The sequence below is a fragment of the Eucyclogobius newberryi genome, unplaced genomic scaffold, assembly GCF_026437365.1.
Source record: "Eucyclogobius newberryi isolate DKJ021-1_F unplaced genomic scaffold, fEucNew1.0.hap1 SCAF_14, whole genome shotgun sequence".
Classification (NCBI taxonomy): domain Eukaryota; kingdom Metazoa; phylum Chordata; class Actinopteri; order Gobiiformes; family Gobiidae; genus Eucyclogobius; species Eucyclogobius newberryi.
Window position 1 is genome coordinate 36,003,498 of NW_027315768.1, and position 15,156 is coordinate 36,018,653.

Sequence of the window (15,156 nt, forward strand, 5' to 3'; positions counted from 1 at the left end):
TGTTCATGGGTTGAAAATGGCGACGGAGCTTACCTGGTTGCCTGGGAGCGATCTTCATATCTTGCCGTGTACACGTCCGCAGTTGTGTCCATCACTGAGAAACATCACAATAATTAAGAACATAAAATATGGCTGCATTTTGTAACGATAGGTCATTAATGGCTCAGTGTTTAGAGCCAAAGTTCGGGTGATTAAACCATTGCTGTTGTTGTTTTTAGCTCTGGGTTGTTCCACGGGCAAAGCCTTAAAACCCGATGAACAGAATGAACAGAATGAACAGAATGAACAGAATGAACAGAATGAACAGAATGAACAGAATAAGCTCTGTGAGGTTTTCTTTGGACAAGGAATAACCTCTTTTATGGGATCTGCTCGCGCCAGGCGTCGGAAAATAGGTTCGATTTCATTTTCTTGAGCTTTAGACTCTCCACCCCCTCAAGACGCCCCACCCGCTCCACCCCCTCACGACGCCCCACCCGCTCCAACCCCTCACGACGCCCCACCCGCTCCACCCCCTCACAACGCCCCACCCGCTCCATCCCCTCACAACGCTTCACCCCTCACGACTCTCCGACCCCTCGAGACGCCCCACCCCCTTACAACGCCCACCGCCTCACAAAGCCCCACCCCCTCAAGACAGCCCACCCCGTCGAAACGCCCCACCCTCTGACGACGCCCCACCCCCTCACGACACCCCACCCCCTCACAAAGCCCCACCCTCTCACGAAGCCCCACCCCCTCGTGACAACCCGCCCCTCGCGACGCCTCACCCCCTCACGACTCTCCACCCCCTCACAACACCCCACCCCCTCGCGACGCCTCACCCCCTCGAGACGCTCCACCCCCTCGAGATGCCCCACCCCCTTACGACGCTTCACCCCCTCACGACTCTCCACCCCCTCGAGACGCCCCACCCCCTCACAACACCCCACCCCCTCACAACGCTTCACCCCCTCACGACGCTTCACCCCCTCAAGACGCCCCACCCCCTTACGACACCCACCGCCTCACAAAGCCCCACCCCCTCCAGACGCCCCACCCCCTCACGACACCCCACCCTCTCACGAAGCCCCACCCCCTTGCGACGCCCCGCCCCCTCACAACTCTCCACCCCCTCGTGACGCCCCTCACCATGCCCCGCCCCCTCGCCTGACCTGTAGATCTAGACACTCCTCAGCTGCCAGGAGGAACTCTCTCTGCTCTCGACAAACGTTCTGTTTGTTGAAGCGACATTTCCGGGACATTTCTGGGAGGCCCATCAAAGCAACAGCCGCTGGGATTTTGAGCGCTACAAAAATTAAACGAGTGAAATTGCGCCGCCCTGAGTGCGGCAGGTGCAGTACCTGAGTCGGGCCGCTCCTCCAGCTCCTCGCCCTCCTCGTCCTCAGAATCAGACTCTGAAACAAAAGACAAAGAGTCATTACATATTGTGTCGACTGCTGTTGTGATTTCAGGCGTTTAAAAAGAAAGAAGTGGAATTGATACCGCCAACAACATCGATGACAACAGAACTCGATACGTCCAAAACTCAGGAACTCTGTGTTAACTTTACCCACAATGCCCCACCGGACCCATGACCCCCACCAGACCCATGACCCCCACCGGACCCATGACCCCCACCAGACCCATGACCCTAACCGGATCCATGACCCCCACTGGACCCATCACCCCCACCGGACCCATGACCCGCACCAGACCTATGACCCCCACCGGACCCATGACCCCCACCGGACCCATGACCCCCACCAGACCCATGACCCCCACCAGACCCATGACCCCCACCGGACCCATGACCCCCACCGGACCCATGACCCCCACCGGACCCATGACCCCACCGGACCTCTTCAGAGTCCTGGGGAGGCACACGGAGAAATAAACTCCACTCAGACGTCAACAAAGAACCCAACCAACCGCCTCCTCCAACCGTTTTACACTCAATGTCAAAAAACTACAAAAAACATCAATAAATCAACTGGATTTATGAAGTGAACTGGACCAAAGAACGTCTTGGTCGACTAAAAACATGTTTTGAGGAGGTGGTCGGTCTGAGCAGGTGGTCGTTTGGAGGAGGTGGTCGTTCTGAGGAGGTGGTCGGTCTGAGGAGGTGCTCGTTTGGAGGAGGTGCTCGTTCTGAGGAGGCGGTCGTTTGGAGGAGGTGGTCGTTCTGAGGAGGTGGTCGGTCTGAGGAGGTGGTCGTTCGGAGGAGGTGGTCGTTCGGAGGAGGTGGTCGTTCTGAGGAGGTGCTCGTTCGGAGGAGGTGGTCGTTCGGAGGAAGTGGTCGTTCTGAGGAGGTGGTCGTTCTGAGGAGGTGGTCGTTTGGAGGAGGTGGTCGTTCTGAGGAGTTGGTCGTTCTGAGGAGGTGGTCGTTTGGAGGAGGTGCTCATTCTGAGCAGGTGGTCGTTCTGAGGAGGTGGTCGTTCTGAGGAGGTGGTCATTTGGAAGAGGTGCTCGGTCTGAGGAGGTGGTCGTTCGGAGGAGGTGGTCGTTCGGAGGAGGTGGTCGTTCTGAGGAGGTGGTCGTTTGGAGGAGGTGGTCGTTCTGAGGAGGTGGTCGTTCTGAGGAGGTGGTCGTTTGGAGGAGGTGGTCGTTCTGAGGAGTTGGTCGTTCTGAGGAGGTGGTCGTTCTGAGGAGGTGGTCATTTGGAAGAGGTGCTCGGTCTGAGGAGGTGGTCGTTTGGAGGAGGTTGTCGTTCGGAAGAGGTGGTCGTTCGGAGGAGGTGGTCGTTCAGAGGAGGTGGTCATTCTGAGAAGGTGGTCGTTCTGAGGAGGTGGTCGGTCTGAGGAGGTGGTCGTTCTGAGGAGGTGGTCATTCTGAGAAGGTGGTCGTTCTGAGGAGGTGGTCGATCTGAGGAGGCGGTGAAGTCTGAACATAAATAACCGGTTTGTACTCACTGCTGCCTCTGTCTCTGCTGTGGTGGAATTACAGGTCAGATCTGCGGCAGGGCGACCCTGCTGTGACCTCTCATGTTTCAGAACTCAAACCACACATGACCTTCTCTCGGGCGTTCCCACATCTGGATTTGTGTTAGCGCTCCATCTACTGGCAGCAGAGGGAATCACTCTGGAGAACCAAAGAAAAGCTAGCTTGCCCCGACGTGCTGATGTAAACACACGGCTGTGATCATGTGATTTATGGAGACAAACGTGCTTAAAAGAGACTAAACTCTAATAAACCCGAATGCTTTTCTGCTGCAGGTCTTTGTGCTGAGCAGGGCTTCCCCCGTCTCTTTTCATCCCCCGTCATCCCACTGCTGTTTCCATGGCAACGCAGAGAATAACCGCTCTAAAGTTAGACGTGTGCGACACATGAAAAACAAGAGTCAGATTTATGTCTTTAAACCAGAGACGGAACATTTACTTCATTTAAACTGTTTTTAGTTTTTGTAATACCAATATTAATATTAATAATGTTTGAGTTTAATAAGTAACAATAACGATTAATTAAATGTAGCAGTTTATGTTTTTTAACAAAATAATACATTTAAAGAAAAGTTTTGGGTGATTATTCTTCATCATCATCTAAGTTACATCTGTATTTATTTATTTACCTTTAATTAACAAGGAAAGTCTCTTTTTCAGGGGAGGAGCCTATTGTACACGTGTCCCCGCCCACTGACACGGGGAGAACATGCACTTCTGTTCTGCCAATGAACGAACGTTTGATTCGTTTTTCAGATACAACAAAAAATACAAATGTCTCGCCTCAAAACCCAGAACCCTAGAACCCTGCGCCCAGAACCCTAGAATCCAGCGCCCAGAACCCAAGAATCCAGCGCCCAGAACCCAAGAATCCCGCGCCCAGAACCCTAGAAACCCGCGCTTAGAACCCTAGAAACCCGCGCCCAGAACCCTAGAATCCAGCGCCCAGAACCCAAGAATCCCGCGCCCAGAACCCTAGAAACCCGCGCTTAGAACCCTAGAAACCCGCGCTTAGAACCCTAGAACCCCGCGCCCAGAACCCTAGAAACCCGCGCCCAGAACCCAAGAATCCAGCGCCCAGAACCCAAGAATCCCGCGCCCAGGACCCTAGAACCCCGCGCCCAGAACCCTAGAAACCCGCGCTTAGAACCCTAGAAACCCGCGCCCAGAACCCTAGAATCCAGCGCCCAGAACCCAAGAATCCAGCGCCCAGAACCCAAGAATCCCGCGCCCAGAACCCTAGAAACCCGCGCTTAGAACCCTAGAAACCCGCGCTTAGAACCCTAGAACCCCGCGCCCAGAACCCTAGAACCCCGCGCCCAGAACCCTAGAATCCAGCGCCCAGAACCCAAGAATCCAGCGCCCAGAACCCAAGAATCCCGCGCCCAGAACCCTAGAACCCCGCACCCAGAACCCCAGAACCCTGCGCCCAGAACCCCGCACCCAGAACCATAGAACCCCGCGCCCAGAACCCTTGAAACCCGCGCCCAGAACCCTAGAAACCCGCGCTCAGAACCCTAGAACCCCGCGCCCAGAACCCCGCGCCCAGAACCCCGCTCCCAGAATCCCGCTCCCAGAATCCCGTGCCCATAACCCTAGAACCCTGCGCCCAGAACCCTAGAATCCCGCGCCCAGAACCCTAGAATCCCGCGCCCAGAACTCTGCGCCCAGAACCCTAGAACCCCGCGCCCAGAACCCTAGAACCCCGCGCCCAGAACCCTAGAACCCCGCGCCCAGAACCCTAGAAACCCGCGCTCAGAACCCTAGAACCCCGCGCCCAGAACCCCGCGCCCAGAACCCTAGAACCCCGCGCCCAGAACCCTAGAAACCCGCGCTCAGAACCCTAGAACCCCGCGCCCAGAACCCCGCGCCCAGAACCCCGCGCCCAGAACCCCGCGCCCAGAACCCCCTGCCGTCTGCCGGACTCGCCTGCTTCATGTCTGGTCCTCCCTCCAGCGCGCGCCCGCCGGGTTTTCCCCCAAAACGAGGAGTGTTTCCGGGCATGTCCCCGTCCTCACGCCGCCCTCCTGCTCCTCCTGCTCCTCCTGCTCCTCCTGCTCCTCCTGCTCCTCCTGCTCCTCCTGCTCCTCCAGCGCCGGGAATGAGCGCCGCGGAGACATCCAAAGACGCGGAGAAAAACCGTAAAAGACACGTGCGAGTCCTCTCTCTCCTCTCTTGCTCCTCCCCTCTCCCCCATCTCTCTCCCTCTCTCTCCTTCATGTGTGTTGTTATTTTGAGGCACACGTGTTGCTGATCATAAAAACATGTTAAAGTCACATTTCTGACACCTGCTCGTCTCCATGGAAATGAGGGATTTGCCTCTCTTTACTCTCTTTACTCTCTTTACTCTCTCTTTACTCTCTCTTTACTCTCTCTTTACTCTCTTTACTCTCTCTTTACTCTCTTTACTCTCTCTTTACTCTCTCTTTACTCTCTCTTTACTCTCTTTTCATTCTCTTTACTCTCTTTACTCTCTTTACTCTCTTTACTCTCTTTACTCTCTCTTTACTCTCTTTACTCTCTCTTTACTCTCTTTACTCTCTTTACTCTCTCTTTACTCTCTCTTTACTCTCTTTACTCTCTCTTTACTCTCTTTACTCTCTTTACTCTCTCTTTACTCTCTCTTTACTCTCTTTACTCTCTCTTTACTCTCTTTACTCTCTTTACTCTCTCTTTACTCTCTTTACTCTCTTTACTCTCTCTTTACTCTCTCTTTACTCTCTTTACTCTCTCTTTACTCTCTCTTTACTCTATCTTTACTCTCTTTACTCTCTCTTTACTCTCTTTACTCTCTCTTTACTCTCTTTACTCTCTCTTTACTCTCTCTTTACTCTCTTTACTCTCTTTACTCTCTCTTTACTCTCTCTTTACTCTCTCTTTACTCTCTTTTCATTCTCTTTACTCTCTTTACTCTCTTTACTCTCTCTTTACTCTCTTTACTCTCTCTTTACTCTCTTTACTCTCTCTTTACTCTCTTTACTCTCTTTACTCTCTTTACTCTCTCTTTACTCTCTTTACTCTCTTTACTCTCTCTTTACTCTCTCTTTACTCTCTTTACTCTCTCTTTACTCTCTTTACTCTCTTTACTCTCTCTTTACTCTCTTTACTCTCTTTACTCTCTCTTTACTCTCTCTTTACTCTCTCTTTACTCTCTTTACTCTCTCTTTACTCTCGTTACTCTCTTTACTCTCTCTTTACTCTCTCTTTACTCTCTTTACTCTCTTTACTCTCTCTTTACTCTCTCTTTACTCTCTCTTTACTCTCTTTACTCTCTCTTTACTCTCTTTACTCTCTCTTTACTCTCTTTACTCTCTCTTTACTCTCTCTTTACTCTCTTTACTCTCTCTTTACTCTCTTTACTCTCTTTACTCTCTCTTTACTCTCTCTTTACTCTCTCTTTACTCTCTTTTCATTCTCTTTACTCTCTTTACTGTCTTTACTCTCTTTACTCTCTCTTTACTCTCTTTACTCTCTTTACTCTCTTTACTCTCTCTTTACTCTCTCTTTACTCTCTTTACTCTCTCTTTACTCTCTTTAGTCTCTTTACTCTCTCTTTACTCTCTTTAGTCTCTTTACTCTCTCTTTACTCTCTTTACTCTCTCTTTACTCTCTCTTTACTCTCTTTACTCTCTCTTTACTCTCTTTACTCTCTTTACTCTCTCTTTACTCTCTCTTTACTCTCTTTACTCTCTTTACTCTCTCTTTACTCTCTTTACTCTCTCTTTACTCTCTTTACTCTCTTTACTCTCTCTTTACTCTCTCTTTACTCTCTTTGCGCTCTCTTTACTCTCTCTTTACTCTCTTTACTCTCTTTGCTCTCTCTTTACTCTCTTTACTCTCTCTTTACTCTCTTTACTCTCTTTACTCTCTCTTTGCTCTCTTTACTCTCTCTTTACTCTCTTTACTCTCTTTACTCTCTTTACTCTCTTTAGTCTCTTTACTCTCTCTTTACTCTCTTTACTCTCTTTACTCTCTTTACTCTCTCTTTACTCTTTACTCTCTCTTTACTCTCTTTACTCTCTTTACTCTCTCTTTACTCTTTACTCTCTCTTTACTCTCTTTACTCTCTCTTTACTCTCTTTACTCTCTCTTTACTCTCTTTACTCTCTTTACTCTCTCTTTACTCTCTTTACTCTCTTTACTCTCTCTTTACTCTTTACTCTCTCTTTACTCTCTCTTTACTCTCTTTACTCTCTTTACTCTCTTTACTCTCTCTTTACTCTCTTTACTCTCTTTACTCTCTCTTTACTCTTTACTCTCTCTTTACTCTCTTTACTCTCTTTACTCTCTCTTTACTCTTTACTCTCTCTTTACTCTCTCTTTACTCTCTTTACTCTCTTTGCGCTCTCATCTCTCTCTCGGAGCTGGGACCATGTGGAGTTATTTATATTCTGGAATGTTACTCTGACCCGTGCGGCTAACATTAGCCACATTATGCTAATATAATACAAAGGTATGAAATTCGCTTATTTTAGCGTTTTGACGAGGACAAAACGTGAGAGAAAAAGTTCAAAACTGTGTAAAACGAGCTCAGGGTGGTCACATGATGGTCACATGATGGTCACAAGATGGTCACTTGATGGTCACATGATGGTCACAAGGTGGTCACATGATGGTCACATGATGGTCACATGATGGTCACAAGATGGTCACATGATGGTCACATGATGGTCACAAGATGGTCATTTCATGGTCACATGATGGTCACAAGGTGGTCACATGATGGTCACATGATGGTCACAAGATGGTCACATGATGGTCACATGATGGTCACATGATGGTCACATGATGGTCACAAGATGGTCACATGATGGTCACATGGTCACATGATGGTCACAAGATGGTCACATGATGGTCACATGATGGTCACAAGATGGTCACATGATGGTCACATGATGGTCACATGATGGTCACATGATGGTCACAAGATGGTCACATGATGGTCACATGGTCACATGATGGTCACAAGATGGTCACATGATGGTCACATGGTCACATGATGGTCACAAGATGGTCACATGATGGTCACATGATGGTCACATGATGGTCACATGTTTTGTCACATGATGATCACTTGTCTGGTCACATTATGGTCACATGTCTGGTCACATGTTGGTCACATGTCTGGTCACATGTTTTGTCGCATGTTTTGTCACATGATGGATGGTCACCTGTCTGGTCACATGTCCGGTCACATGAAGGTCACATGATGGTCACATGTCTGGTCACAAGTCTGGTCACATGTCTAGTCACATGTCTAGTCACATGTTTTGTCACATGATGGTCACGAGTCTGGTCACATGTCTGGTCACATGATGGTCACATGTCTGGTCACATGTTTTGTCACATGATGGTCACATGTTTGGTTACATATCTGGTCACATGATGGTCACATGTCTGGTCACATGATGTCACATGTCTGATCACATGTCTGATCACATTGTCTGGTCACATGATGGTCACATGATGGTCACATGATTGTCACATGTCTGGTCACATGATGTCACATGTTTGGTCACATGATGGTCACATGATGGTCACCTGTCTGGTCACATCATGGTCACATGATTGTCATGGTCACATGATGGTCACATGATGGTCACAAGATGGTCACATGTTTGGTCATATCTGGTCACATGATGGTCACCTGTCTGGTCACATGATTGTCACATGATGGTCACATGATTGTCATGGTCACATGATGGTCACATGATGGTCACCTGTCTGGTCACATGATGGTCACATGTCTGCTCACATGACTGGTCATATGATGGTCACATGTCTGATCACATGTCTGATCACATTGTCTGGTCACATGATGGTCACATGTCTGATCACATGTCTGATCACATTGTCTGGTCACATGATGCTCACATGATGGTCACATGATGGTCACATGATTGTCACATGTCTGGTCACATGATGTCACATGTTTGGTCACATGATGGTCACATGATGGTCACCTGTCTGGTCACATCATGGTCACATGATTGTCATGGTTACATGATCGTCATATGATGGTCACATGTTGGTCACATGTTTGGTCATATCTGGTCACATGATGGTCACCTGTCTGGTCACATGATTGTCACATGATGGTCACATGTCTGGTCACATAGATGGTCACATGATGGTCACATGATGGTCACATGATGGTCACATGATGGTCACAAGATGGTCACATGATGGTCACATGGTCACATGATGGTCACAAGATGGTCACATGATGGTCACATGGTCACATGATGGTCACAAGATGGTCACATGATGGTCACATGATGGTCACATGATGGTCACATGTTTTGTCACATGATGATCACTTGTCTGGTCACATTATGGTCACATGTCTGGTCACATGTTGGTCACATGTCTGGTCACATGTTTTGTCGCATGTTTTGTCACATGATGGATGGTCACCTGTCTGGTCACATGTCCGGTCACATGAAGGTCACATGATGGTCACATGTCTGGTCACAAGTCTGGTCACATGTCTAGTCACATGTCTAGTCACATGTTTTGTCACATGATGGTCACGAGTCTGGTCACATGTCTGGTCACATGATGGTCACATGTCTGGTCACATGTTTTGTCACATGATGGTCACATGTTTGGTTACATATCTGGTCACATGATGGTCACATGTCTGGTCACATGATGTCACATGTCTGATCACATGTCTGATCACATTGTCTGGTCACATGATGCTCACATGATGGTCACATGATGGTCACATGATTGTCACATGTCTGGTCACATGATGTCACATGTTTGGTCACATGATGGTCACATGATGGTCACCTGTCTGGTCACATCATGGTCACATGATTGTCATGGTCACATGATGGTCACATGATGGTCACAAGATGGTCACATGTTTGGTCATATCTGGTCACATGATGGTCACCTGTCTGGTCACATGATTGTCACATGATGGTCACATGATTGTCATGGTCACATGATGGTCACATGATGGTCACCTGTCTGGTCACATGATGGTCACATGTCTGCTCACATGACTGGTCATATGATGGTCACATGTCTGATCACATGTCTGATCACATTGTCTGGTCACATGATGGTCACATGTCTGATCACATGTCTGATCACATTGTCTGGTCACATGATGCTCACATGATGGTCACATGATGGTCACATGATTGTCACATGTCTGGTCACATGATGTCACATGTTTGGTCACATGATGGTCACATGATGGTCACCTGTCTGGTCACATCATGGTCACATGATTGTCATGGTCACATGATGGTCATATGATGGTCACATGTTGGTCACATGTTTGGTCATATCTGGTCACATGATGGTCACCTGTCTGGTCACATGATTGTCACATGATGGTCACATGTCTGGTCACATGTCTGGTCACATGATGGTCACCTGTCTGGTCACATGATGGTCACATGTCTGCTCACATGACTGGTCATATGATGGTCACATGTATGGTCACATGATGGTCACATGATGGTCACATGATGGTCACATTATGGTCACATGTCTGGTCACATGTCTGGTCACATGTTTGGTCACATGTTTTGCCATATGATGGTCACATGTCTGGTCACATGACTGGTCACATGATGGTCACCTGTTTGGTCACATGGTGGTCACATGATGGTCATATGATGGTCACATGTCTGGTCACATGGCTGGTCACATGATGGTCACATGTCTGGTCACATGTTTGGTCACATATCTGATCACATGATGGTTACATGATGGTCATATGATGGTCACATGTCTGGTCACATGTCTGATCACATGATGGTCACATGATGGTCACATGATGGTCACATGATGGACACATGATGATCACATGATGCTCACGTGATGATCACATGATGATCACATGATGGTCACATGATGGTCACATGATGGTCACATGATGGACACATGATGATCACATGATGGTCACATGATGGTCACGTGATGGACACATGATGATCACATGATGGTCACATGTCTGGTGGATGGCACATGTGACACACATGTACCACATGGTCTTGTCTTAATGTCCAGCTCTTTTCCGGGTCATTGTGGTCAGAGCAGACACGGGTCAAACTTCGAGCTAAACTGACCGAGAGTCGAGTTCTGCCTTTGCCACATGAGGCGGACGTTCGGCGACACAGACAGAACCGCACGATGTCTCGATGTCTTACCTTCCCCGAGATCGAGCACGGCCAGCACGGCGCTGCTCCTCGTCTCCCCCTGGTGGTTGTTGGCGATGCAGGTGTAGAGGCCGGCGTCGCTGGGTTTGCAGTCGCGGATCCAGAGGCCGCCGTACTCCTGCTGCTCCATGTCCAGCAGCTCCTCGTTGTGGTACCAGTAGAGCGAGGGCTGAGGCTCGCCCTCCACCGCCACCTTCAGGCGGATGTCGCAGCCCGTGCCCACCGCCGCGTTCCTCATCTTACGCGTGAACACGGGCGCGCTGGGGCCGGCGACGCTGCGATGGCTGCGGGACCCCGGGACCACCTGACCCGAGCTGGGTTTGGGGCGTTTGGGCGGGATGAGGGGACTAGGGGGCGTGGCCGCCTCCTCTGCACCCTTCAGCGTCATCTGGACCTCGGCTTTCCTCATCGTCAACTTCTAACAGTCGGACCTGCAGGGTGGGCGGGACTCTATGTTAGAACTCTACGTTACAACTCTATGTTAGAACTCTATGTTAGAACTCTATGTTAGAACTCTATCTTAGAACTCTATGTTAGAACTCTATGTTAGAACTCTACGTTAGAACTCTATGTTAGAACTCTATGTTAGAACTCTATGTTAGAACTCTATGTTAGAACTCTACGTTACAACTCTATGTTAGAACTCTATGTTAGAACTCTATCTTAGAACTCTATGTTAGAACTGTATGTTTAAACTCTATGTTAGAACTCTATGTTAGAACTCTATCTTAGAACTCTATGTTAGAACTCTATGTTAGAACTCTATCTTAGAACTCTATGTTAGAACTCTATGTTAGAACTCTACGTTAGAACTCTATGTTAGAACTCTATGTTAGAACTCTATGTTAGAACTCTATGTTAGAACTCTATGTTAGAACTCTATCTTAGAACTCTATGTTAGAACTCTATGTTAGAACTCTACGTTACAACTCTATGTTAGAACTCTACGTTAGAACTCTATGTTAGAACTATATGTTAGAACTGTATGTTTAAACTCTCTGTTAGAACTCTACGTTACAACTCTACGTTAGAACTCTCTGTTAGAACTCTCTGTTAGAACTCTCTGTTAGAACTCTCTGTTAGAACTCTCTGTTAGAACTCTATGTTAGAACTCTATGTTAGAACTCTATGTTAGAACTCTCTGTTAGAACTCTCTGTTAGAACTCTATGTTAGAACTCTCTGTTAGAACTCTCTGTTAGAACTCTACGTTACAACTCTACGTTAGAACTCTATGTTAGAACTCTATGTTAGAACTCTCTGTTAGAACTCTCTGTTAGAACTCTATGTTAGAACTCTCTGTTAGAACTCTCTGTTAGAACTCTATGTTAGAACTCTATGTTAGAACTCTCTGTTAGAACTCTATGTTAGAACTCTATGTTAGAACTCTATGTTTAAACTCTATTTCTTGGTTTAACGTCTAAAAAAGAAAGAAACGTTCATTAAATCATTTCTTAAACTTTTTTATTTCAAAGTTAAATCTGAAGTTTGCTCAAAACAACATCTCTAAGTTCCATGAATTTATTGAATAGAAACTAAAACTTGAAGCTGGAAAACAACAACAACAACAACAACAACAACAACAACAACAACAACAAACCAGCCCGTTCAGAATAAATTGCGTTTGTTGAATTTCAAATCAAACCTTTTTTTTTTAAACAATCAAAACAATAAATAATAAAGTTTGAAAAAACAGATCGAGTCAAAATCTGAGATTTGAAACATTTTTGGAAAAATTCACAACAAATATTCAGATAATTTCGTTTAATAAAGTGACAATTTAATTATAATTAAACCAGAACAAACAAAATCAAACTGTTGTTGTTTATTTCACTCGATCCAAATGGAACAAACAAACAAATGAGAAACTTGAAAATAAAATGAATGAACGAAATGATTTATTTATTTATGTTTGTTACGTTTATATTTGAATGAATCCAAATGTTTTTCCATCTTAACGAACGACGTGAAGATTTTAACGACTAAAACGGACGAGCGATGGTCAAACGTCGAGTTCGATCGCGCGTTTCGCTCTCGATTCGCCGGACGATTACGAGAGCTTTATTTTTAGGTTGAACTCAGAGGATCGAGTGTCGCCCCCGCTCGTCACCTCCGTCCCGTAAACTTTAACTTAGAGCCCCGCCGACCTTAGAGCCTTCCCCGGGCTTCACTTTTTAAGGTGCAAACGCGGCCACTTCGGTCGGGTCGATACAACCGTCCGTAACGCTGACCACTCACCCGATCACGGTGACGCACACGTCCGAGGCCGTGGTATTTTTAGCCGTGGGGGGTCTCGCCGCGGGGCCCTCTCGGAACATCGTCCCCCAGAAAACAAAAGTCGACGAACCTGGAGTCGAGTTTTGGCCCTGAATCCAAAAATCGCCCGAGTTTGAGGCTGAGATCGTGTCCAGAAGCGTTAGATCCTCTGCGGGCTCCACGCTGCGGTCAGGGGCCGAGCCGCGCTCCAAAGGGGGAAATGACAGCACCAGCCCGGCTTCATGACAGCTGCCGGCCCCCCCAAAGCTCCAGGGCCCCCACCTACAGGGCCCCCACCTACAGGCCCGATTTAGCCCAGGAGGGTCACGTGCCGGGGGGAGCGGCCAGCGCTCGGACTGGAGCTGCTTCAGACTGACCAGACGCTTTAGAGTGACCGGACGCTTTAGAGTGACCGGACGCTTTAGAGTGACCGGACGCTTTAGAGTGACCGGACGCTTTACAGTGACCGGACGCTTTAGAGTGACCGGACGCTTTAGAGTGACCGGACGCTTTAGAGTGACCGGACGTTCAGAGTGACCGGACGCTTTAGAGTGACCGGACGTTCAGAGTGACCGGACGCTTTAGAGTGACCAGACGTTCAGAGTGACCGGACGCTTTAGAGTGACCGGACGTTCAGAGTGACCGGACGCTTTAGAGTGACCAGACGTTCAGAGTGACCGGACGCTTTAGAGTGACCGGACGCTTTAGAGTGACCGGACGTTCAGAGTGACCGGACGCTTTAGAGTGACCGGACGCTTTAGAGTGACCGGACGTTCAGAGTGACCGGACGTTCAGAGTGACCGGACGCTTTAGAGTGACCAGACGCTTTAGAGTGACCAGACGTTCAGAGTGACCGGACGCTTTAGAGTGACCGGACGCTTTAGAGTGACCGGACGTTCAGAGTGACCGGACGCTTTAGAGTGACCGGACGCTTTAGAGTGACCGGACGTTCAGAGTGACCGGACGTTCAGAGTGACCGGACGCTTTAGAGTGACCGGACGCTTTAGAGTGACCAGACGCTTTAGAGTGACCGGACGCTTTAGAGTGACCGGACGTTCAGAGTGACCGGACGCTTTAGAGTGACCGGACGCTTTAGAGTGACCGGACGTTCAGAGTGACCGGACGCTTTAGAGTGACCAGACGTTCAGAGTGACCGGACGCTTTAGAGTGACCGGACGCTTTAGAGTGACCGGACGCTTTAGAGTGACCGGACGCTTTAGAGTGACCGGACGCTTTAGAGTGACCGGACGTTCAGAGTGACCGGACGTTCAGAGTGACCGGACGCTTTAGAGTGACCAGACGCTTTAGAGTGACCGGACGTTCAGAGTGACCGGACGCTTTAGAGTGACCGGACGCTTTAGAGTGACCGGACGTTCAGAGTGACCGGACGGTTCTGACCAGGGGCCACACACGAGCCACTTTTATACTGGACAAAGACCAAAGATCTATTAAAGATCTAAATGATTGTTTATTAGGCTCGAGCGAGAGGCGCATCAGCTCTGCCGGGCAGCGAAAGAGCACTCGCCACTTCAAAGACTCACTAGCTCCTCCTCCTGCGCATACTAATGAGTATCGCCATGACGACATGTAACACACTCGTTTGTGCTCAGCAGCTCATGAACACGTTCTCCTGCATGTTCCATCATATAAACATGTGACGCAAACATGAGGGGCCCCCACCATGAGGGGCCCCCACCATGAGGGGCCCGCACCATGAGGGGCCCGCACCATGAGGGGCCCGCACCATGAGGGGCCTACACTATGAGGGGCCCACACCATGAGGGGCCCGCACCATGAGGGG

General features: G+C 48.5%; 1 protein-coding gene across 2 annotated transcripts in view; it reads right to left on the bottom strand.

Moving 5' to 3' along the window:
- spegb (striated muscle enriched protein kinase b) overlaps positions 1 to 13,589 on the bottom strand; it is an 84,747-nt gene extending 71,158 nt beyond the window's left edge. The window contains exons 1-4 of one of the 2 annotated variants that reach the window (XM_072445346.1): positions 13,447 to 13,589; positions 11,093 to 11,532; positions 1,344 to 1,397; positions 34 to 94 (exon numbers count right to left, since the gene is read on the bottom strand). In XM_072445346.1, the coding sequence (XP_072301447.1) occupies positions 34 to 94; positions 1,344 to 1,397; positions 11,093 to 11,510 (533 nt within the window). In that variant the 5' untranslated portion in view covers positions 11,511 to 11,532; positions 13,447 to 13,589. Of the gene's footprint in view, positions 1 to 33; positions 95 to 1,343; positions 1,398 to 11,092; positions 11,533 to 13,337 lie in introns of both variants that reach the window. The other variant, XM_072445345.1, reaches the window with a different exon arrangement.
- Between the last annotated feature and the right edge of the window lie 1,567 nt (positions 13,590 to 15,156).